General features: G+C 35.6%; 1 protein-coding gene across 1 annotated transcript; it reads right to left on the bottom strand.

The window, feature by feature from the left end:
- On the bottom strand, positions 1 to 25,749 carry acvr1c (activin A receptor type 1C). The gene is made up of 9 exons (XM_028436517.1): positions 25,299 to 25,749; positions 16,769 to 16,999; positions 9,192 to 9,434; positions 6,740 to 6,970; positions 6,495 to 6,662; positions 5,282 to 5,432; positions 3,889 to 4,013; positions 3,486 to 3,616; positions 1 to 1,333 (listed from the first exon to the last, which is right to left on the bottom strand). Exons 1-9 carry the CDS (start codon positions 25,372 to 25,374, stop codon positions 1,208 to 1,210), a joined length of 1,482 nt encoding a protein of 493 aa, XP_028292318.1. The 5' UTR covers positions 25,375 to 25,749; the 3' UTR covers positions 1 to 1,207.
- Between the last annotated feature and the right edge of the window lie 1,190 nt (positions 25,750 to 26,939).

Consider the following 26,939-nt stretch of genomic DNA (forward strand, 5'->3'; position numbering starts at 1 on the left):
ATACGTTAAGGTTTCATTTATTCAGACAATTTTTTTCAGGAAATTTACTTTGATGTCCTGACATGTTTTTCGACTGCCAACTGTCAGTCTTCCTCAGAGGCGTCTGATGATTGCTCTGATGTGTCCTTCTGAATTCTTTTTGGGGCGTGGCCCACTTGACAGTTCTGTCAGCCTGGCCACACCCCTCTAGAGAAGAGAGTCCAAGGTGTGGGAGAGTAGAAATGTGATCATCAACGACACATCAACGACACATCAAAGCAATCAGCAAACGCCTCTGAGGAACACTGACAGTTAGTTGGCAGTCGAAACGTTTCAGGATATCAAAGTCAATTTCCTAAAAAAATAAAAAAAAGTTGTTGGCATAAATGAAACCTTAGTCAAGAAAGAAGACAAAACGAAATTGCTGTGAGTAGTTCTACACCAGCGCGTAAACAGTACAGGAATGTCAAACTGCCAATAATTTTTTTAAATTTTTATGTTTATGTCACTTCAGGGGCTCTGTCCTGAAAAAATATAAAAAGTACACAAAATTAATAATAAACCCTAGAGCTCCTATTTTGCTGCCATGTCCATGAGTGGAAACGCTGGTTTCACTCCACTAAAGGACATTTCTTCTCATTTAAAAGTTGAAACAAACAACCTGCTGAGATTTGAATCAGTAAACTCCACAATGGTTTGCCAACAGTCCAAATTTCAACAATTTTGTTTGTAGTTTTTACAGATAACGATGAAGAGAGCGAGCACATGCTACGTTCCACATGTTGCTAAATGTTTCTTGTGTTGTAAGGGCACGACTGAATACACAAACATCTAAAGCACTTAGAAACATTAGAGGTTCATATTCTCTGGGATATCATGGATGCCATTACAAACCATTCGTTTGAATTCCAGTGGCTTTTGTTTGCTGCAGTTTGTTGTTAAGCATTGGATCCAATCAGAAGAACTGCATACATCTGCTACACGATATGGCACAAAAAAAACAAAGTGCAACTTCAAGCTTTGGGCACTTAAACACTGAGGTAGAAAAATAATCTTAGTAGACATTAATCCTAATGACTTCATATGGCTGTTCCAGCCACAACCTGAGCTGTTGGGTAACAATGTAGGATGATTGTATGTCCTCGTGTAAAAAGCTCCCACACAGATATTTTGGCACCGACCTCCACTTGCTGAACACCCGTCACAATCTGCACCTGAACCAATGCCACTACTCTTTGACGTCTCTGATAGCCGACAGCTGGGACACGGTTTTCTTGACCCGTAGGGCGGTAAGTCGAGCAGCAGAGTTGGTGTACCAGCATTCCCTTATCAGTCTACCCATCACACGCAGAACCTGAGGAAAGAGACGGAGAAATCTTAGATATGTATACAGTATCCAGGATGTCTCTCCGTTCACCTAATCAAACATTCTGTGTCACAGAGCACCTGTACTACGAAGCAGGGTATCAACACATGACCTTAAGTGAGGTGACGGGGGTGGAAATGGCAGCGTCAGACCAATCACAATCACGGAGAAACTGTGTAAAGCAACTTACGTCACAATTAAGGAATAATTCTTTAAAAATATGAAGAATTAAAATTCATAATTCACACCAAAAGCTGTTGCTGCAGAAAAAGCAGGAAGAAAAGAACGCAGGCTCCAGACACTGATAATAAGGAAAAGCATGAGATTATACAATATTAATCCATGGGATGATAAACAGATAGCACTCTGATCAGTTTCACTTTATCAAGGCACAGACATGTTTTCATTCAGGTAGTCCGACAGTCTGACTGTAGGAGATCAGTCCATCAGATGTAAATCTATACCTTTCCATAAAGGATGTCAGCGGTAAACGAGGATCTTCTAACAATGGGCAGGTCATTTTCTAAGAGAACTGATTGGTCAGGAGGCGGGACTTTTTGTACTCGCTCAGATTGTATCCACCTTATAACCTGGTCCAGGCTCGGTTAGGTGTTCAGCATAAGTTACCATGGTGATTTAGCCCCGTAAGTAGTGATCCAGCATCGTAGTACCCCACACACCTAATAAATCCTGGACGTTAGCGTGATAAGAGTTAATCCAGCTAAAGCCCTTAATGTTTGCTTAACTTGAATGAATTGATTACTAATACTTGATAAAAACAAGTAAATATTTAACTCATTTAAAAATAAAAAAAAAGACACGAAGAACGCAAACGATTTGATATAAACTGATTTAGAAGTCGACTATAACTGTCCAGGAATACTACACACAGGGAAGTCTAAAGGACACAAGCTTTCCCTGTTTAGTTTCAGCTCAGATAATGAAGACTATAAATATGCTGATAAGACACAGTGTGCATCAATTGTGAAGAACTGCAGATAATTTATGGCTTTTAAGAAAACATTTGAGTAAGTAACTTAAAGCTTATTTAAACAATATAACAAACACACAGAAGTAGTTCAATCTAAGGCAGGCCTGCACACGGGTCTTGGGTTCACAGATCGTCCCACGGTTTACGACACAATCTCCCTTCGGTATGACGTTAGGGTGAGAATTAGGTCTTCTTACGTTTCCTCTTAGGTCATTTGCAAAGGGCTTCATTCGTCATTAAAAAGTGAACTTAGATGATTTAACCGACCTTTCCCTCTGACAAAGGTCAGACATGATCCATGCAAAGCTATCCTTTCTTTTTTTTTTTTTTTTTTTAAAGGATTTTTTTGGCTCTAGTGGCCTTTATATGACAGTTGCTAGACAGGAAGGGGGTCAGAGAGAGCAGGGAATGACACGCAGGAAAGGATCGCAGGCCGGGAATCGAGCCTGGACCCGCTGCAGGTGAGGAGCTACAGCCTCCGTACATGGGGCGGGCGCTCTACCCACTGAGCTACACACCGCCCCGAAGCTATCCTTTCTGTTTGTGAGTTTTGGACTTTGCTATGAAGTTTGATCCCAGTGTGATTTGGCCTCACATTGTAAAGGCTCATTAATGAAAGAAAGTGTCTATTTGTACGGTTGCCGTGCGGACAACCCCCAGTGCTATTGGTACGGTTACCGAAGTACAAGTACGTATCATCTTAGGGTTAGGTTTAGGTTTAGTCACGTGACCTAAACTGGACAATGACTGACCTATCACGTGACCTAAACTGGCTAAATAGGGAAGCTGCGTACGGATAGAATGATGGTATATTGATACAGCAACCGTACGGATAGCCACTGCCTTAATGAAATGATCATGTGAAATTCACAACATTTATTCAGTTCATTTCCGACATGGTTGCATTCACAGAAATTCATTTGACATTCAGAGCAAAATCACATCATTGTTTTTTTGTCCTTTTGCATGCCTGAAAGGGCGACGGAAAAAAGCATTATGCTTATCCAGATCCGTCCCCTAATTTGAACACAGATAATTTTACATCCAACCTCGTTTCTTCCTTTTTTTTTTTTGTCCTTTTTTATGTGATGTGTTCTCGTCTGCAGTCATTGTTCCTGTTGTTACATAGAGAATAACACGATAACACACCTCACAGCTTTGCCATTGGTTGGGAATGTTTGGTCGGAGTTTCTGATCACACACCACCTTCCTCATCTCCTCAATGGATGGATCTGAAGGCACCAGGTCATAGTAAGGAAGCTGAAAATCCTCATGGAGACCTGGAAGTAGCAAATAAAAAAAGGAAGGTTTAGAGATGGCAGAGTTTTTCGGAGCCATAAATAGAAAAAAACAGGTGACGATACTGAGAAAATGACACTAACATGCTGCACCTGCTGACAAACACTGAGACAATTACACTGGTCACTGGTGGAACCAATGCACTCCTCGTGTCTCACTCAGTGCTGTAGAGTTCAGTTCTTACTTTAATATGTGTTTATGTGAGAAAAGTGGCCGGGTGTTGTGCATGTGTTTATCATCTAAATTAAAGTACCTCTATCAGAACATCTTCTGGCCAGTTCCCAGAATAACAGGCCTAGCGAGTAGATATCCGCTCGTTTGAATGACTCAAAAATGTTCATATTGATCGACTCATCCAGGATTTCAGGGGCCATGTACCTGCAGAGGACAAAATGATTAGTGACTTAATGAAGAAGTGTGTGTGTGTGTGTGTGTGTGTGTGTGTGTGTGTGTGTGTGTGTGTGTGTGTGTGTGTGTGTGTGTGTGTGTGAGAGAGAGAGAGAGGGGGGATGGTGCTAACTCAATGACTTCTTTGAAAAACATTGTTTTGTTTTTTTTTACCAAAGGTGAAACAGCTTGAGTAAAAAACATCCAAAGTGTTGACTCTGAAAATGGGTAAATTATTTAAAAATTTTAACCTAACATTTTAATAACTAAATTAAAGAAATCCAAATTTAAATATCATCTAAGCAAAAGGAAATAAAAATTCAAAGCAATTTAAAAAAGAAAAGAAAAAAACTTATTTGTACCACTGGGTGTCGCCAGAATTCTAAGAATCCACGTCAACTGTGAATCCTGAGACTTGTTTCGAGAGAAAGTCACATGTGTTTCCACGTGATTCTAAGTTTATCTCCAGGTATTCTGGTTTACACCGACAGTCCAAAAACACGTGAGATGACTTTAAATTGATCATACTAAAAACTGCGTCAGCCCAGGTGCCACTTTAGGTGATTGAAAGGTATTTGGTGTATTATCCTAATAATAATGATAAAAATACTAGTAATGCATTTTATTTAAAATGGCTTTTTTCGTAACTCAAAGACACTTAATAGTTAGGATTAAAATAACAACAGCAATACAGTGATGAAAACAAAGAACAATGTGATTTTCAAAGTGGTTTTGCACGTCAGATATCACGTCACTAATTTAATTAAACTAACACTTGGTTATCAGTGCCAGCAGGCTAATGAAAGGATGTAACCTCAGATAACTTCAGCCTGAGGCTTTGGAGCACTATTGATAAACTAATGTACGAGAATCCTCATCATTGTTAGTGATTTTATGTTCGTACATTTACAATGTTTTTAATGATGTGTTGTTGGGATGGTGAAGCAGAGTAGCCTCTAAAACACACAGGACAGAGGCTCTCCAGGAACAGACCCAGACTCCTTTGCTTTAAATTGATTTAAATGGTGGATCTTCAGTGTTATGAATCATCAATTTCATTTAAAAAATATAATCGATTGGAGTTACTGTGCATAACGTTGCATATCATTTCCTCAGCAGAACCTAACGTTTGTACAGTAGCTAATATGACTCTCTTAACTGAGCCAAATATATTCTGAGCCACATAAAAACACATGCATTTTATGTAGTGGCTTCACCAGTGACAGAATGTGAACATTCAAGTTTGATCTGCTCCCCACCTCTTTGTTCCAACTCGGTGGTTGGATGGTATGTCCACGGTGTTTGTGTCGTGTTTCACGGCCAGACCGAGATCTGCAATGACCGCCGTCCCGTTCTTTTTCACAAGGACATTTTTAGACTTCAGGTCTCTGTGAGCAATGGCAGGCTTACCTAAAAACACACACACACACACACACACACACACACACACACACACACACATAAAAAATGTCAGGGGTGTGAGAATTGAAGTTTATGTTCAAATCAAAGAGTCTTGCTGGTAATAACGAGGAGAGAAAATTATTTGCTTTTACTTTGAAAATTGTATCTTCGTAACAAAAATTTCATTCATAAAGTGAAATTATTTTTTTTTACACAAAAAAAAATGGGGAAACAAGGTTTAGAAAACTAGTAAAAGAGAGAGTAATTACAAAGTTATGCACATTTTTGAACGTGAGTTGTCAGCACTGCATTTCTTTTTCATGCTGCTGTTAGATTTTCATTGTTTTGTATATTATTGTATTATTATTATTATTATTATTATCATATATTTGTAATATTGTTGTATATATTCTATTTATAATACTGGTGTTTTGCTATTTTGATTTATTTTTTGTTTTCCTATTTTTATTTGTGATTACATTTTAACTTGTTTTTCTATTTTTATTAGTTTTTCTATTTTTATTTGTGATTACATTTTAACTTGTTTTTCTATTTTTATTAGTTTTTCTATTTTTATTTGTGATTACATTTTAACTTGTTTTTCTATTTTTATTAGTTTTTCTATTTTTATTTGTGATTACATTTGAACATGTTTTTCTATTTTTATTAGTTTCTATTCTTCATTAGTTTTTTCTATTTTTATTCTTTTATACTATTATTTCACTCTATTTTCAAGGGCTTAACGGGGAAATTGAGGATGTTATTTCATTATGTACATTATGTTCATGCACATAAAGGCAAATAAAAATCCTTGAATGCTTAAAATGTTCTTTAAGAAAAAAACACTTTTGTTTTCCTTTTTCTGTCCTAGAAAAGTTCCCGTGATGTACTGATAACAGGTCCACGACCCTTTGGTTGAGAACCTATATGCTAAGAAAAAAAAAACACTATTGTATGACAGTTACATCTACTTCCAATAGGAACACTATAAGATGTGTTTTAAAATGAATAACTGCTTTATAACTGCACACATGCATGTGTCACGCTCTATGATAGATTGTGATGCCGTACCCTGTGTGCCGATGATTTCCATGTGCAGGTGAGCCAGGCCGCTGGCTATGGACAACGCCAGAACAATCATCCCTTCCACTGACACTGTGTACCTGTTCAGGTAATCATAAAGCGAGCCATGCACGTGGTATTCAGACACCAACCACAGCTGAGTCCATGAGCCATTGTCTTTGGAGCAGGAAATAAAACAGACAGTCGTATGTGAGCAAATCTTTCCGTTTCTCTGTGATTACTGTGGATTTCACCTTTGTTATCGGCAGCAATGAATCCCAGGATGTTTTCGTGTCTGAGCATGATGGTTTGGTAAATCTCAGCTTCACGGAACCACGACCTCTCGTCCCTGGAAGAGAAGATCTTCACCGCCACGTCTTCTCCTCTCCACTTGCCCCTCCACACCTCTCCAAAGCGACCTTTACCAATGCTCTCCTGCAGGACGATGGTTCGAGCAATGGTTCTCTGGACCAGCAGAGGCAGTCCTGGAATAATAATAAAAATAATAATATCGTTATTTTATATAGCGCTTTTCATAAAACTCAAATTACAATGAAAATACAGATGATAAAAAGAACAGAGTACATGTAATAATGAAGGTTTACAGCTAAAAGTAGTTTTTGAAGTTAAAAGCAAGTCTGGATAGATGAGTTTTGGGGCGTAATTTGAAAGAGTCCAGAGTGATACAGTTTCGAATGTCTTGCAATATTGGATACAATAATATAATCACAATACAATATATCCCGATATATCTCGATACCAAACAAAGTCACGATATATCGAGGTATCAATAATTACAAATTTCACCTTTACAAGTACAAAATAGTATGACATACTATATATTTAATTTTTTTACACTTGCGAGAACAAGTAAATGGTAACTAACATTAATTCAAACACCAATATAAAAAACAAGCGGTATGTTTATCAAAAATTTAATTTTTCAAAAAAGTTTAACTTTTGCTTCGACACCAGATTCTGATTTAGTTAAGTTCTTAAATTATCTATAGTAGTGCCTAGGGCTGGGCAGTATATCAAAATTCAAGATACATCAACTTTGGCGATATAGAAAATTACAATATCGCCTATATCGATATATACTGTATATATATATATATATATATATATATTTCTACAGCTTATTTTGTATCAAAATATCTGTTTGAGGAGTCGCTGCTTTCTTTACTTCTCAGAACAGCATGAAAAGCACAGTTAGATGGATGAGTGCGTCTTAACTCAGATCTACCGTTAAACAAGCCACACAACAGAACTCACTCACACGTGCTGTCCCTTAGAGGAGCAAAAGCCTACAGTGGCTTATATTGTGCAGCTGTTTGTTATTAAATGTGTCAGCAAATTTAACCCTGAATTGCCTTTCTGGTAATTCTTTATTTGAATTAAAATGAACTAGATTTATATCGTATATATATCTCCATTTTGAGAAAAAATATCGAGATATGAGTTTGGGTCTATATCGCCCATCTCTAAAAGTGCAGAGTATTATTTTTTTTGTAAACAAGTTCTGATGAACTATGGCCGGGTAAAACAAATGAAACGGTGCAACGTAAAATCGTAATCTATGTTGAATTGCCTTTGAAACGATATATCACACGACTATGTTCTGATACATTTAAAAATTACCGGAAAAGAGGGTGAAAATGGTCTCCGAGAGGCTCCTAGAGGCTCTTGACATCCGCTCATAGAATATCCATGTCAAACTACAGCCCGATTAAACGAGTGTTAATGGAGGAATAGTCAATAGAAAAATGGGGCCCCCGTGGCACATACGGAGCAATGTGCCCCATTCATATATTTGTATGTCAATGATTCTGTACCACCAACTGTCGCAATATTTGACTAAATGAGAAAACAACTTTAATGGAAAATGCCTAAAAAAGCAAAATCAAATTGTGCAAGGCATAATTGTAATCTATGTTGAATTACCTTTGAAACGATATATCACACGACTATGTTCCCATAAATTTGGAAATTACCAGAAATGGAAGGAGGGACCCCGGGCCCCTTACCCCATTTCAAAGACAGGGCTCCGAGGGTCTCCTCATATTTATTCATAGAGGGTTCATACCAAACTGCATTCCGATCTAACGAAAACGAACAGAGGAGTAGTTACTTGAAAAATGGGGCCCCCAGGACCCCCTGGCGCCCCCGTGACACGTACGAGGTAACGGGCCCCATTTATATATTGGTATGTGACAATGATTCGATACCACCAACCGTCGTAATATTTGACTCGCAAATAAATAAGAAATCAACTTTTGTTTTTTTTTTGGGAAAAAAAAATCGAAAATCTATAGATTATATCGACTAAATTTCAGCCCGATCCGTTCACGAATAACAGAGGAGTAGTGATTTGAAGTTTTAGTTCACTAGTTCACTTTGAGTGTGGTAGCCCGGCCTAAAAATACAGTGCAATCAACTTCTTACCTAAAAAGCACTGAGGACTGAGGTAGAAAAGGTCTGATATGGTGCAACGACATCTAATGATCGTCCGTTTACGTGCTATGCATAAGTTAGCGCAATTAAATTATTAAAAAACATGATTAAAAAAATCTAATTGGACATTTTTGAAAGGATACGATAACTGTACGGTGAAATATCGCGATATATCGCCAAAACAATTCTTTCCTCCACCCTTAGTGAGCACGAATGCACGTTTCATCTCAGAGAACAAACATCCTTCTTTACCTGATCCTGACCCCGACGTGCTCATGTCGTAGATCAAATCTTGAAGACATTTGTCAGCAGACATCAGCATCTGGTCGTCCACTGGCTCCTCTGGGTCCTGCTTGTGGGCCAGGGTGTAGGCACAATGCTGGCCACGAGCAATGAACACAGCCAGAAGAAGTGCTGCACACAGCAGGCAGCAGGGAACCAGGATCACAGCAAAGAGCTGCATTCTGGTCCAGCCCGGCTCCTCTAAAGGCCTCTCTGTCAACAGGAACACACACACACCACCATGAAATATACACGTCATAGCAAACAGACTCATTCCTTCAATGGACAAGAAAGCTGTAGGTCACATGTGTCAAACTCATGGCCCGGGGGCCAAATCCAGCCCTTTGGAGCATCCAAATTGGCCCGTAGGAGAAAAGAATCATTGTTTAAATGAAACTCAACAATATTTAAAGGTGCTTACAGTTGTCCCAGTGCTTATACTGTATCACATGATTATAGTCATTTTTAATGTTAAACTATAGAAAAAACTCAAAATTCTTACAAAATTCTTAAATTCTTAAATTGTCCTTAAAGTATCACATAATATTTCCCTTAATTAAATAGAAATTAGTCACAAAAACTAGGAAATTTAAAGTGAAGATCCTGTTGGGACTGATATTTGTCACTTATTGCTTGAATATTGTCAGTTTCTTACATATTTTGTATTTTATGTATACGTAGAAGTGCAATCTAAAAATGACTCGTTTTCCCGCATAAAATCTGTGGCCCACTTGAGATCAAACTGCTCCATATTTGTATGGAGGTAGATTTGTGCCTTTATTATTCAACTTTTCAATAAAAAAATTAAAAAAACATTTTCAATCAAAGGAAAAAAGTGTTCAAATGCAAATATTTGGGTCTCAAACTTTTTTTTTTTTTTTTGCATTTGAACACTTTTTTCTTTAATTGAAAATATTTATTTTTGATTGAAATGGTTGTGGTTTTTATTGAATAATAAAGACACAAATATACCACCATATATTTTTTTAATGTAGCACCCCCTGGTGGCAACAGTATGAAAATACTACTGTGGAAACCGAACCTCTTTCTGGCCTTTCAATGTCAAGAAAAAAAGTAATATTGCTTAAATTCCTTGAACACAAAAGAACAATACATGCATTCATTGACAACTTTGACACCAGTTCATAAACTCCAGTAAACAAGGGCACTTATTAGAGTCCTTAGGCCAGGGGCCATACTTAGTTCCAATGTGTGAACAATCACCAAATTTGTCCAAATGTCCAGCCTCATTACCTCGGCTGCAAAAACAGTTAAACAGTTAAAGCCTCTAAAGTTCTACATTTTAAAAATTCTCAATAAATGAACCAAATGTGCTATAGATGTGTAACTTTCACCAAACCGTAGCCCCAATACTTTACGTTTGCTGCATTAACCGCTCGGCCATTGACCAGCTTACACTTATACTGAAGAAACATGTACATTTAAACCTATTGCACATTATGAAGTCTATTACTTTTTTACTTTTTTCCCCCAGAACTGTGAAACATATTAAATCTCCTTTTACGATTGTTGTCCAAATGACACCAAACTTGCCATATCAAAAATTAAGCCTACAGTGCATTAAATTGTTTGACTGCAAACCTTAATGTCAATATATACTTGCAAACTCTTATTAAATCCATTTTCAATGTTCATTTTTTAAAACAAAAAAACAAAGATTTCATTTGGAGTCATTGTAGATGATTTTTTTGAAAATGTCAGAATTGGATCTATCTTTTGACAACATTTGGAATTTAGGTTTTATGCAAAAAAAAAAAAAAAAATTTTAAACATCAAATTTCACTTACGGAGCCAATACATCATTTTAATTGCTGTTTAGATGCATTACGTGTGTTTTTGGATTTTTGTAAATTAAATTACATTTAAATGTAAAGTTACTGTATTTTATGATCCCTATGTTCCTTGTCCTGTATGTAATCCTTCTGTATATTGTTTTGTGTCTCGCCTTGTTTTATTGTTAAGTGTGACATTTCTTACATCAGCCTGTCTAGGAACAACACATGGAAATTAGCCTATGGCTATAATCTGACATATTTACATTTTTGGAATGTTCATTGATATGTACTGTCCCTACTTAAATAAAAAAAATAAAATAAAACTGAATATTATGATACCGAGCAGGAATAGCTGAATAACTTAATAGCTGAAGAGCATCATCTCTTTTGACAGAAACTGAGAGTTCAAGCCATAACTGATGTAAAATGTACATTAAAATGCCAGCCTTTTTTTTTGAATCTTCCTACTGTCTTCTTGTTGCTCGGAATTGCCTAAAATTGCCTGACCCCGCCCATTGCTGAGCAGCAGCTATAACTGCATTTGTGTATGTACACCTTTGTGCTCCTAAATAAACACATGCTTCTTTACTTAGCATTAGTGACATTAGCTAAGGAAGGCGCAGGCGTGCGAAAGGACCTTGAGGTAACACTGTGGGCTGAGCTGATCAGTGTCACCTGATATTTCCAACTCCGGCTCTTTATTGAGCCCGTACTGTAGGTGGATGGAGCAAACCTGGACACAGACAAAAATAGCAGCGCAAGTGGGTGTTGTGATCATTTTGGATTCACAGACTTTGTGGAGAAAAAAAAAAAAACTCTGTAGCCAATGTACGTCAGCTGTTTTTGATGGATTGCTTAATTACTGTCCTCTCGCAGAAGCTGCACAAACATCTGCAGATGACGCACGGCACAGAAAGCCTTTCACTATTTTAATCAACACCTACTCAGCAACAAATTCAACTGGTGTACAGCAGGTGAAAATATCAAAGGCGAGTAAAACCAACCAGTGGAAACCAAAGCATACCTAGACGTGCCGAGACTTTGATTGAGACTTTGATTTTGCGAAAAAAACGAGGTTATAATTTCCTGCATTTAAAATCTCCAACAATTCCATGAAGTTCATTTTGTCTTCTTTTTGAAATAATATGTTAAGGTTTCATTTATTCAACGTTTTTTTAAGGAAATTACATCTCCCGACATGTTTCGACTACCAACTGTCAGTCTTCCTCAGAGGCATCTAGTGATTGCTTTGATGTGTCCCTACACGTTCTTTCACAAGGAAAGCATTGCAGAAAAGTTGTCTGAATAAATGAAAACTGAACATATTAAAATCTCCAAACTAGTGGTTATTTTTGCACTTTCAAAATTAATTATTTTGATTTTATTGGATTTCTTTAGTTGTTGGGGTTTTTTTCAGGATCTCCCAATTATTTTTTTCATTATTTTATTCAATTGTAGATTATTCTTATGTTTAAGGTTAAATTGTATGTAATTGGTTAATAATGTGTTATACTGTTTACCTCATACTGTTGTTCTCTGTTTGAGTAATAACACTTGACAAAGCATTTTCTATACATCCCATACTAAAAATGAAGTAATAAAAGTATGTATGCTTCATGTTGATATCAGATTGGATCAATACCAGTATCGCATCGGAAGTAGAAAAGTTGTATATAGACCCTTATGAGCTAACGAGCAAAATAACTAAAAAAAACATGATTGTTACAGGCTAATGTGTTGACGATAAAATAAACAACTTCTAATGTGAAATAAATAAGTGACGGGACGGCCTAACACTAATGTACAGCAGAGTAATGGAGCAGATTGATCGTTGTGTCCTCATTCCCAGTCATCATCATCATCATCATCACAGCCTCAGGGTCTCACACACACAAGCACACACACACACACACACACACAGCTGCATTTCACACAGTCCAGTGGGGCAAAAAAGTATTTAGTCAGCCACCAATTGTGCAAGTTCTCCCACTTAAAAAAATGAGAGAGGCCTGTAATATTCATCATAAAAAATCACATTGTCGATTTTTTAATGAATTTATTTGCAAATTATGGTGGAAAATAAGTATTTGGTCAATAACAAAAGTTCACCTCAATACTTTGTAATGTACCCTTTGTTGGCAATGACAGAGGTCAAATGTTTTCTGTAAGTCTTCACACACTGTTGCTGGTATTTTGGCCCATTCCTTCAAGCAGATCTCCTCTAGAGCAGTGATGTTTTGGGGTTGTTGCTGGGCAACACGGACTTTCAACTCCCTCCAAAGATTTTCTATGCGGTTGAGTTCTGGAGACTGGCTAGGCCACTCCAGGACCTTGAAATTCTTCTTATTAAGCCACTCCTTCATTGCCCGGGCGGTGTGTTTGGGATCATTGTCGTGCTGAAAGACCCGGCCATGTTTCATCTTCAATGCCCTTGCTGATGGAAGGAGGTTTTCAGTCAAAATCTCACGCTCCATGGCCCCATTTATTCTTTCCTTTACACCGATCAGTCGTCCTGGTCCCTTGGCAGAGAAACAGCCCCAAAGCATGATGTTACCACCCCCATGCTTTACAGTAGGTTTGGTGTTCTTTCTCCTCCAAACACGTCGAGTTGAGTTTTTACCAAAAGGTTCTATTCTGGTTTCATCTGACCATATGACATTCACCCAATCCTCTTCTGGATGATCCAAATGCTCTCTAGCAAACTTCAGATGGGCCCGGACATGTACTGGCTTAAGCAGGGGGACACGCCTGGCACTGCAGGATTTGAGTCCCTGGCGGCGTAGTGTGTTACTGATGGTAGCCTTTGTTACTTTGGTCCCAGCTCTCTGCAGGTCATTCACTAGGTCCCCCCGTGTGGTTCTGGGACAGAGGAGCCTCTTAAAGAAGAAGTTACAGGTCTGTGAGAGACAGAAATCTTGCTTGTTTGTAGGTGACCGAATACTTATTTTACCAAGGGATTTACCATTTAATTCATTAAAAATCCTACAATGTGATTTTCTGAATTTTTTTTCTCATTATGTCTCTCATAGTTAAGGTATACCTATGATGATTATTACAGGCCTCTCTCATCTTTTTAAGTGGGAGTACTTGCACAATTGGTGGCTGACTAAATACTTTTTTGCCCCACAGTAACTTTCAACGATTGCGTTTATTATTATTCATAATCGTGGCCTTGTGGAAAAACGGACAAATATATGATGAGTAGAGATGTTAAAAATACTTGACTTTCCTTTTTTATCTTTATTTTCCTATCCATCCATATGTATTTAATTGAATCTAATCTAATTTAATCAAAGGTGCAAACTTAAAAAAGCATTTTCGACAAAGGCATCTGTGTAAAATAAAAGGATTGTTTTTTAAAAAATAAAATAACACCAATTAATTCAATTTAAAATGAAAACAAGTATATTTAGAAGTGCATTTTTTTGTAGTTTCACAATGTCCGTTGATCATTTTAAAACAAAAAATAATAATTTATTATTTTGTCTTTGTATTTTTGTTTTTTTCTGTTGTTTTTAACCTGTTTTCTACTGTTTTTAACCTGTTTTCGCTTTTAAATAAAAAAATAAAAATAAAGTACAAATAAAATTACTGATTTAAATATGCTCAAACTACCCATAAAAGCAACTCAATTACAGTAACGCGAGTACTTGTAATCTGTTACTTTCACCTCTGAATTGAATTGAATCTAAGTTAATTTAATTAAATGTAATTATTCCTGCTGTTCACTCCTTGTTCCATAGCCTCAGTGATTGGGTTTCCCCTGACCACGCACACAGCAGCAAAAAACCTGAATAAATGCAAATCATGTTCTTCTCAGCTCAGTTCATCCATTATTCCCTCTAGTTTACAGACTCCACCCTGACACGGCCAGAAGGCAGAATTAAACGTACAAACAGTGAAAACACAACACATCAGCAGCACCATGAACCCACTCCCACCCTCGGTGCTCGCCGTGACCTCACAGCTTTTCCCACACTGAGGTGTTGGATGACCCTTCCACCGCTTCAAGGCCAATCCCACGAGAGGCTTTTAGGACCGTGTCTGTCAAAGTATTTATTTATAAATCAGTAGTGGGAGGGGTGGGTGGGGGGGGGTGGGGGGGGGGGGGGTGGGGGGGGGGGGGATCGCTCACTGCTGTCCTGTAGCTTCTGCCAGATTTGTTATGTCACAGGATCTAGGAGGATCAGCATCCAACTCGTCTAGCCAGTACCAGAATGAGTGGGAAATCCCACACAGATTGCATCTGTCGTCGACTGAATCATCCTGAAATCTTCTGAGCAGTGAAAACAAAACAAAAAACACTCGCCTAAAGCGGAGGGATCTGTTGGTTTCTTCTGGATTCCTCTTTGTCTGTAATTCCAAATAAACCGTACCCTCCAGCAGGACTGGGATCAACTATAACTGTAATCATGGAATTGATAATTCATGACAATTATGGCAAAATTAGAATTGTAATTGTAATTTTAAATATCTTTTGCTGTCATAATCGTAATTAAATTGTAATTAAGTTTAGGAAATCAACTTTGTAATTGTAATTGGCATGAAAATTCTATAAAAAAATGGTGAATATAATTTAGCCCAGAACTGGGGAACCATCCATGTTACAGTTCTATGTACAGTTCTACACACATATGTTGTTAACAATTACTAAAATATGTTTCATATGAATCCACATTTTATCATTTAAAAAAAGTGAAATTGAGGGGTATAGTGACAAAAAAAAGGCTCAGACTCCCACACCAGAAATATTAAAACTAGGGGTGTGTATTGCCTGGCATCTGGCGATACAATTTGCATCATGATACGATGCGATATATCCCAATATTAAAGTATAAGGTGATTATTGTGATTTTTTTTTTAACTATATGACTAAAGAAACAACTAATCTGTAAATGTGTACACCTTCATGAGAACATTATGTATGAAATATATATATTTTTGGCATATTTTACACTCAAAACATTGGCTTTAACATGCCATGTGCCAACAACTTAAAATAAAAAAAACAAAATACAATCTGCCTGTGGCTTTTAAACCAACTTTGATTTTAGTGCAACTTAACTGAGGTACAGTATATGCCAAGAACAACAAATAAATGCAGAAAGTTAGTATTTTCTTTTTAGACTTTATTGGAAAAAACACAAGCTGCTCAACATGCCCAGGTTTCAGTGCACTTCTTTGTGCAGTTACAATGTCTCCTGCAGTGGAAAATACTTTCCTGGTTAAATAAAGGTAAAAAAATAAAATTAAAATAAATAAAAATCAATTTTAAAAAATTTAAAAAATTGATATGGTTGCATTTTTAATAAATCTGAGAATCGCACAACGTAATACATCACTGAATAGTTTTTTTTTAAATTAAACTTAATTTAATTTAATTTAATTAAAACCTATATTTTCAACCAATAGATAGGAAAGGAATTAGATGCTAGATATTTGTTTTTAGTGTATTTTGCAGCTGATTTAGGACCCGTTATCTTTAGAGATGCTAACAGAAAGCTACTGTAACACAAGAGGAAGGTTAACTTTTATTAGGTTATTTATTTATTAGGCTTAGTTATTGTGTTGCTTTAGTAATTGAGAACGCAATTTTAATTTACTTTCTGAGGACACTAAATAATTGTAATAATTGGAGAAAATTCTGGTGACTGTAATCGTAATTGAACATGGGTAATTGAAAACGTAATTGTAAGTGAAAAATGTAACTGACCCCAACCCTATATTTTTGCATCTTCCCACTGACGGTACCTGGGTGAAGGTGCAGGGTCTCGTTATTGCAGTAGTCGGTGAAGCAGCAGCTCCTCTTGGACACGTTCCTGGAGCTGTAGCAGAAGACGCGGCCCTTCATCTCAGAGGCCGACAGGCACGACTTCACCGTCTCCTCCTTCCCGTCAATCAGCATCACAGAATTCCAGCACGCGCCGTCTGCCGAGGTCTCACAGGTGTGGTTGGCACACAGCTGGCAGACGCACTTCAGACCTGAACGATAAGAAAAATAATTCATTAAATTAAAAATCATTTATGATTAATGGAGACCATTTTTTTTTAAGATGGGTTGCAGAAAAGATTTTTAGAGAGAGAGAGAAGGGAGAATATGATTATGAATATGACAAAAACTACATTTCAAGATGCAATATGCCAGGACAACAGTGAAAAAGATGAGCATAACAATAACAGGGGTTAAATGATGGAACTGAAGAATGAAATAAAACAAAGCAGCAACATGAACCAGTTTAAAAAGTCATATATCGTTAGTAATTATAAGAAAGTACAGCAACATTTTTAACTCCGACAGCAATAATATTTAATATGTATTTAATCGTACAAAATATATTAGAGTTGGGCAATATATCAAGATTCAAGATATATCGAGTTTTCTATTTTGGCGATATAGAATATTACAATATCGCCCAGCCCTAAAACATATGAATACTTAATAAATATAATAAAAGGGATAGAGAATATTACTAATTTAAATATTGCCACACTGTTTTATGTTTAAAATGTAATTGATGAAAGTAGTAAATATCAAATAGTATATTATTAATATTTTGTACATGCACGTGTGTGTGTATGTATTTGTGTATATGTGTGTACGTATGTATATATGTTTGATGTGCATGTATAAACTGTATAAAATACATATTGAATGTGTTTTGTAAAACTAGTAACATTAGTTTCCTAATTGTATATATACAGTATATATATTATCTAGCTTCAACCTACACACTTTTGGCTGATTAACTCGATAATTGAGTGATGTTTTTTTTTCCAGTTTTTTTGCTTTTCTGTCAAAATGAAAATTCTAATTCAAGTTCAAATCTATGAAAAATCTGGCCATATGGATTGAAGGTGATTGGATTGAACACTAAGAGGAGCAGCGGTGTTTCACTCTTTGGATGCAGGATGCTTCTATTACATAACAATGTCTCTGCTCTTTAAATGGCTGCAGGTGGAGGAGCCACAGTTAGTAATTCCTCTTAGCTTAACACCCACGTAATCTTGTGTTCTACCTGGAGCCGCTGTCATGCTTTGTTTAATAAGCTGTTCACTGATTGATATGAAGGACCGAGCAGGCCACGCCAAACAAGGCGATAGGCTGAACATTTGTTTATTGTGCTATTTATACATACACACACCCCTAAAAATGTTCATGATCCTTCTTCAAAATCTAGACACATTTAGACAAGATTCATTTTAAAAACATAATAATGTTTAACAATGTTTTTCATCCATCCATTTTCTTCCGCTTGATCCGGGCAGCAGTCTCAGCAGAGATGCCCAGACCTGGGGGGGACCCCGAGGTGACACCAGGGAAGCTTTTTAATAATTAATAATATCCTTATTACTACTCCTTTTAATATAGAATTTAAACTGGTAAATGTGCTTTTGTTACCCTTACAGCAAACATGGGAAACTGGCCGCCAGGGCCTTTAATCTGACTTTATGTTCCCCCTTAATGTAAAAGCACAAAATTGTAATAAATAAATAAATAATAGGCAAGGCAAGGCAAGGCAAATTTATTTGTATAGCGCATTTCATACTCAAGGCAACTCAATGTGCTTTACATGATAAAACATTCAATTGTTTAAAATCAATAAGAACATTTAAAATCATCAGTAAAATCAATTAAAATCATCAGTAAAATCAATTAAAATCATCAGTAAAATCATCATGACATCAACAACATGACAAAAAATCTCTCTCTCAATCATATGCAGTAGAAAAAAAAACAACACACAAGCTGATGACAAAAAATTGGAAAAATAAATAAAAAGGAGAACAAAAATACACAAAAGGACAAAAGAGGACAGCAATAAGACTAAAAGGACAGCAAATACACAAAGCAGCCAAAATCCACAAAAACACCTCCAAAATATATTCAAAATCAGAGAAAACCACACAAAACGAGAACAAAAAATATATCAAAATGACAGCAAATTATGCAAAATGTGGCTTTCAGATCCGACAATCTCCTAGGAACCATGGGAAACTGCCGGCCCAGGGGCCACGAGTGACTTTTGGTCTGATTTTGTGTGGCCCCTCAAAGTAAAAGCACAAAATAAAAAAATAAAAATTAAATAAATAAAAAAATACACAAAACAACAGCAAAATTTACACAACTTCAGTAAAAAAATTACAAAAATTTGGAAAATTACACAAAAGTACAACAAAAAATACACAAGAGGACAAAGCAAATAGAACCATAAAGGACAGCGAATACATAAAATCGCAAAAGTACACAAAAATAAAACATTACATAAGAGAACAGAACGGGAACAAAAAATACACCAAAATGAAGAATATAAATATTATGTAAAATATGGCCCTCAGATCTGACAATCTCCCGTTGTGATAAAAGTTGCCCTTGTCTGCTTTAGAGAAAGGACAATTTAATAAATGGTTTAATGAAGAAACAAACAGTGAACCACAACACCTCCTGCCATGTCTGTATTATTAGTTCTCATCAATGGCTTTCTGACACTGCAGTCTGTTCGAAAATAAAATATACAAAAGCAAAACTCTTATGTGACCAAAATGTGCTTTAAACTACGAGACAATTAATCAATCCCACCTGTTGTGTTGTAGATGCTGGTTTATGAAACAGGGAAAGGCTCAATCCAACTATTAGTGCAGCATCGATGCTGAGGCCTGCACTTCCTTCAATCTGTGTTTCTCATCGGCATGACAACATCTCACCATTGTTTTGGTCTTTTACATACTTACAGTAAAAGAAGAGTATTTAATAAAGCAAAGCCAACTAACATTTATTATTAACTGTAACATTCAGATTCATTTTTAGCAAATGTATTTATTTTTAGATTTATTCCAAACACAAACAAAATTGTCATTTTTTTTGCACATTTGCATAGACATAATGTTCTGTATTTAACCCAAGCCTGAGAAGCAGTGAGCAGCTGCTAAACCACAATAAGGAGCATTTAGAGGTATTTATTTTTATTCCTTTTTTTCCCCCCTGTACATTTAAGTTTTTAAAAAATGTTATATTTTCAAACAAAGTGGTCGACAGTCTCTAAACAATAAAGTCACTGATTGTAATTTAAAAACATTGGGCTGACAAAATGTAATGGCATTATGAGTCATATTTATTTTATTCAAAACAACAACAACATCAAATAGAATATTGAAGGACACATGTTTGTCCTTAAAATGATTTTGACAAAACATTTTATATATATATATATATATATATATATATATATATATATATATATATATATATATATATATATATAAAGAACAACCTGAGAGCACGGAGAAATTTTTGGTCCTTTTAAAAGTGCACCAAAGAGTTGCTAAGTAACAACAAGCTGAAGGACAACCACGTTCAGATACAAAACTTCTTTTCTCCTGTAGAAATGTGGTAAGCATGCGCTTTGATAAACTATATCCATGTGCATTAGCAAAAATTACCTTATTATGTTCATGGTTTTGTATAGATTTATGAAGATAAAGACCAATTTAAAATGTTCTGCAAAGAGACGAGAGAAGCATGTGGACAAAGAAGTGCAAAAAGCCATAAAACCTAATTAAAAGCACAGATGTGACACTCTACAGTCTTATCTTAAATTCATGTGTGCGTTGTTGTGATTGTTTGTGTACTTTACCTCACACCAACTGAACAAGCAGGTAAACGTGTGAATGAATCAATAATCAGGACTTCTACTATCAGTAACCAATGGATGAGGAATAAAAGATGCAGATAGCTGTGAGCGAAATATTCCAGCGTACTGTAAAAAAGGGCAGGACGAGTTCAAACCAGTATGAAGTATGCACTCAAAGCTTAGTCAAGTATTGAGCTGAATAAGAATGATAGAAAGAGTGCAACAGTGAAAGGCTTTTAAAAACACCTTCAGCTTCTTTCAATGGTTGTTATGAAGAATTGAAAGCAATGCATGAAAATTAACTAGAACACTTGACTAAAATATATAATTCACAACGCTGTTTAAACCAATAAACTCACATTCAATTGTCAATTGGATTTGGTTTTTTTTTTGTTTTTTTTTAAAAAAATGTATTCAGTTTTTTTTCTTTTCTTTTCTTATTTACGTCTGTCCTACAGTTTGAACTTTTTGCATTATTATCTTATGTTGGTATTTATTTTTGTTTCTTACCACCTGCTCTTTTTTATTGTGTTGCTGCAACAAGTGAATTTCCTTTCTGGGGATCAATAAAGGTATATTCCATTCTATTACACACCAAGACAAATTCCTCGTATTATGTAAAAGTACTTGGCAATAAAAAACGATTCTGATACTGATTCTATTCTATTCTATTACTAAATAATAAGAGTGGGAAAATATATATTAATTCATGATATATCGCAATTTTTGGGGGGCAGACATCAAAAATGTATATTTCTTCCCCAGAATCAATTTTTCTAAGATTTCTTACCATTCCTGTATATGTTGTCATAGGTTAACACTACATGTAGTGTGGTGTGGCGCAGTTTTTTAGAACTATGACTCAGATATTATTTTTAGAAGTGTATGATTCAACATTTTTTTTTTTTTTTTTTTTTAAATAACTAAATACAAAAAATAAATAGTATTTCTGGTGATGATCACAATTATGCAATAAAATAAATAGACAATATATAACAAAACATGCATTGCTGTCTTAAAATGATTGCACTTCTTGCAGTGTTGACCTTTGACAGCATGTGCAGACCAAGTGAAAATAAATAAATAAATAATGGCAATAATCATTACTATTGAATCACAATAAATCTAAATACTAATATGTATCGAATCGAGACAGAAACACATCGTCCCAGCCCTAATAACAAACTATACAAACTGCAGAGGGCACAATTACTAACAGGGACATTAAAACCAACGACGATCCCTAGCATGTTTTTTTTTTTTATAACTAAGATCATGTAAACCTCATAGATTAATAAATCAAAAATATTTCTTGCCCCCCCCCAAAAAAAAAAAAAACGGGAGTATTTACTCACAAAAAATGTCAAAACAATCGGTTTGTTGACTTGAACTTGAGAAAACTATTGTGCATTGCATTGAGGGAGTGGCAATCACGTAGAATTTCTGATATTTAAAAATTGTTTTGACTTCATTCTTAACATGTTTTCTTGTGTTTCATCGCCAGACCATTGTAAGACGGTGACTTACTTGAAGCCATTTTTGCTGTGGTTTGTTTGTTTATAGTGTTCACCGTGTGATGACGTCACCGCAAACATTACATTTCAGCCGTATTGGAGTTTTTCCCTGAAACGCCACAATGTCAACATCCGTCATTGTTTCAACATTAAACATTGAAAACAAAAACTTGAAATGTGACTTGGGCAGTGTTTTGGGGAGCACGCTGACAACAACTTTTGGATGAAATACAGGTCAAGTTTATTATTAATAATAATAATAATAATAATAATAATAATAATAATAATAATAATAATAATAATAATAATAAGACATTTTATTTGAAAGCGCTTTTCAAGACACTCAAAAAAACTTTACAGACAGGCTAAAATAACAACATTACAGTGATAAAAAACATCGAAATATAAATCAGAAAGAGCAAAAGACCTTCAGAAAATAAAAGAAACAGACATAAATGAGTGAATAGATAAGTAAAGACTGGCTGATTACATGCAAATACTAAAATAATATAATACACATGAACATTTTAGATCGTTTGACAGCTGCAGTCAAGTTATCATCACAATTATTTTGATCAATATTGTAATCCAGATTATAATCACAATTATTCATCATGTTAGGAAAAAAAATCTGTTTTTATTACACTACTTTTAAACAAACAATATGTGTACAGTTTACAGTGCAAAATTAAGCTTTAAATAACAATTATACTAAAAACATAATGTAAAAAAAACCCCAGAATAAACACACTATTACAGAGTGCAGAGGCCATATTTTAGATGTAAATATATCCGACAATCAGGTTATTTTAATCGTGACAACAAAAATCGTGAACATGATTTAAATTGTATTAATTGTGCAGCCCAAAGTCAAGCTATAACTTTTTTTTTTTTAGCTCTGAACCCAAAATTAAACAAACTTAAAACAATGACATCTCTGATGTGAAAGCAAATCCAACACTTCACTTTTTTTTTTCTAATCCCAACTTTAAATTGTTATTTGTATTTTTACTAAAACTAATTTCCCCTGTGACATCATATCGCTTACTGCCTTTTTAAGTTATCTCAGAGAGAAAATACATCATTTGCAAGAGATCTAGCACTTCTCATTATAACACAGCTGTAACGTATGGATGTGTGTGTGTGTGTGTGAGACTATAGTGTTTCACACAAAGCAGGTCATCGTTGTTAACCAGTACCTGTTCAAACTTAAAAAAAAAAACCAGCACTGCTTGTCATCAGAGTGTAAATGCACAGGTGGAATGAGTCGTGTGTTATTGCTCTAAAATGAACCATCACAGCATGAGTGCGCTAAGCTCTTTCATTTCTCCTAATGGGAAAATGCAATTGGATTTACTATTGCTGCAGCAGAGGATTACCATCATCACCACCAGGGAATCTGTCAACCATTTTCTTATTTAATGTTCAATCTGCATTGAATAAGAAAAGATGACTCTATAACGTCTGAAATGTGTCCAAAAACAAAGCGAGAACATGCAAACTCCAAAGAGAGATGTTCAAAGTTCAGCCTGTGGAAATATTCTGTGTTTTATTCAGTTTTTTTTTCCTTTAGTCAGCAAAAGATACATTTCCAGTAACAACGTGTGGGACTGGAAAATGTCAACAAAATGATTCATATTCTAATCATGGGCTTATTGTGATGTTTGTGTTATTCAAAGGAAGTTTTTCAGCTGAATTGTGACACGTTTCTTTCATCATCACCTTTATAAAACATGTCTCGGTTGTTACCTGGTGACACATTTCATCCTTTAAACATTACCTCTCAGATTGTAGAAATGGTTTATTAATATGTTCACAATAACCTCCATTGTGGAATATTGTTGTGGGTTTTTCGTTTAAACAGATGTTTTTGCATGCATTTCCTAAAATGGCTAAATAGTGAATTCAAATAAGATCAATTAAGTAAACAATGAATCATATAATTGTCAATATTTTATATCCTTATTTGAACACAGTAGCTCTTGACTTTGAAATGTTGCTTTGATATCATGTATCTGTCATTTTCATTCAAGTCAATATTTCCACCCAATAGCCCACTATTGAAGTGTTTTTATCTTCTTTTGTCTGCCTTTATTGGATTTTGCTCTGCAGTCCTGACAAACTGGCATAAACATGTTTTTTCCAAGACAAATTTGTTTTGGAAAAACCTTGTTTTTGCAAACCTTAAGTTATTTTTGTTTTGTTATTTTACACTTCTTTGAAATTGAAAGAATAAACATGGTGCAACAGTCAACAACACCAACATTAAGTTGCATATGAAATGAAAAGAGAAGATACAATAAAATCGGTTGATAAGATATGAATCCAAATTGTGTTTTCATATACAGATGAATGAATGAATTTGGAATATTTGGAAACTTGTGTATCATTTCTGTGCTTTAGTGGTTTGATCAATTTTAGCGAGTTGCAATACAATTTAAATTAGTTTTAAAAATTATTTTAAAGTTGGGGATTGACTTGACTTAGCATAGTTACATTAATGCTCATTTTCCCATTTTTATTTTGCAATAAGAGTCCAAATGTTATTATATTTGCCAGGATATGACTCAGAAATGAAGAAAAATCGTCTCCAATCCAGTTATGAAAATAATCAAATCAAAATTGTTGTATTTTTATTAAAAAAAACAAAAACAAAAAACTTTTTGTTTGTTTTTTTTCTTTTAACTTTGTCTATAATCTGTATTAATGCGAAAATCTGTAGTTGTTCAATAAAAATACAAATAAAAATAAATTGTATTTTAGTTGAGATAAACTCCTGCAGCAGACTTTTTACTTACTGCCACCTAGTGGTGTGGAGGATTATTTCCATGGCTCTACAACATAATTTCAGTTATAAGTCTTTGAAGCACAAAAATAAAATGCAGTTTATTTGAATTATAATAGGTAAAATAAATGTATACAGGTCGTTTTACAGGTTTACAAAATGAATTTAAGTAAGTAGTAAAGAACAAGGATGGCTCATTATTTTCCTGTATTATGTTGTGTACATTGACTATTTTGTCTCAAAACCTCAGAAGTGTTTTTTGTTTATTTTAAACTTCTGTTGTTGTTCTTGTTGTTTTGGTTTTTTTTAAACCAAAGAAACAGAAGTTTACCAGCTGTAGAGTGAGTGTGTACCTGCAGTCAGCTGGGCCACACACAGGAAGATCAAAGCCGCCTCCAGGCTGCTCTTCCCGGGATGAACGCTCATCATCAGCCCCGCATCTGTTCCCGCTCCGCACCGGTTGGTTTCACGCAGCGAGCCTCCGTAGCACCGAGTCCCCGCACATCTCCGGCCGTGAACCTGTCCCACTCTCACTCCGAGGATGACCGAGAGGCGAACTGTGAAGTGCAGCGCAGCCCCGCCTCTGCTGACAGCGGTAAGAGGATTATTAGGGCTGCACAGCTCCGATAACCACGTGTGGCGGAGATCCAGAAGGAGACGGAGACACGGAGCTCCTCCTGCCCGCAGCCCACAGCCCACAGCCGGACACGGCCTCTCTGACCAGCCGCTGTGGACTCCAGTCCTCCAGGTAGTCACATCACAAGGGAATAAAAGTCCAGGCCGGTATCAGGGTTTATGGGGAAAGTTGCTAACAATCTAAAGTACTGTAGCCCTTACTGAACACTTTGATTGATCCAAAGGGCAAAGATAAGACGTGCAAACACTGTGTGTGTGTGAGAGCCAATAAAAGCTGCTGCTGGAGTCCCTGCAGAACAAAAACACTTATAATGCACTCACAAAGATTAATAATATAATAATACACACGACGGTACTTGATTATGTGGTATTTGTACAGTTGCTATCTAAAGAAAGAAAAAGATCAGCAATTTTACATCTAAATGATGTAAAAAAAATAAGTTTTTAAAAAAGAATGGGAAAAAAAACTTCAGAATGCAAGCATAATTGACAAAAAAAAGAAAAGAAAAAGAAGGTAAGCTATTTTTTGATAATAAATTAACAGTTTAATATGGAAGCTTTTTATTCCCATACCATATGTCAAACATGGAATGAAAACTTACTGTGCATGCATGCATATATATATATATATAAAGGTGATTTGTAATATATTATATAAAAATTAAGTTAAATATGTAATTAATTAAGTTAAATATGTAAGCAGTTCTCACATCAGCTAAAATGTCTACATTGTAGTAATTACATGTGTTGGAATAAAAATTAATTTTACACTTTAACCATTTGCTTATTTAACATTGTCATTGTAATTTATCTTTTAATAAATTAGTTTAGCATCAGCACATTATGCAGAACCATGAGACTGACTCAATGGACCCCTGGGGTTCGATCAGACCCAAATGTATTAGTGTATATTCTATTCATTCCATGCTTTAAGCGTGGAATAAAGACGTACTTTAAAATGCAAGCATGACATTAGAAAAAAGTAAACAAATAAAAACTTCTGTGTCAATAGATATGTGGTTGAATCAATACAAATTGTTGCGCACCTACACATAGTTCAAAGATCTTTATTTTAGGTAACTCCACCTGATGTCTGCAGCACACAATATATGGGTTTATATTTATAATCAATATGTCACTATAGGTCTTAAATAGTGGGATTTTATTAGGTACTAGGCCTACATTGGTGAGGACCATTTTCAACTGCCTTTTTATGGAATACCTGTGATAATCAACCTCCTTTAACTGATTTCATGCGGTTGCTGGACATTAAGGACGTGAGCGTCTCATTACAACAGGGACGTCAAACTCATTTTGGTTCAGGGGCCAAAAACAGAACAATATGATCTCAAGTGGGC

This window comes from Gouania willdenowi, chromosome 21 (assembly GCF_900634775.1).
Source record: "Gouania willdenowi chromosome 21, fGouWil2.1, whole genome shotgun sequence".
Lineage (NCBI taxonomy): Eukaryota > Metazoa > Chordata > Actinopteri > Blenniiformes > Gobiesocidae > Gouania > Gouania willdenowi.

Coding starts and splice junctions, on each gene's coding strand:
- acvr1c (XM_028436517.1), bottom strand. CDS start 25,374: ATGATGAGCGTTCATCCCGGGAAGAGCAGCCTGGAGGCGGCTTTGATC. Junction 6,663..6,739: donor CATTGCTGCCGATAACAAAG/GTGAAATCCACA, acceptor CCTGCTCCAAAG/ACAATGGCTCATGGACTCAG. Junction 4,014..5,281: donor CACCGAGTTGGAACAAAGAG/GTGGGGAGCAGA, acceptor TGTCCTCTGCAG/GTACATGGCCCCTGAAATCC.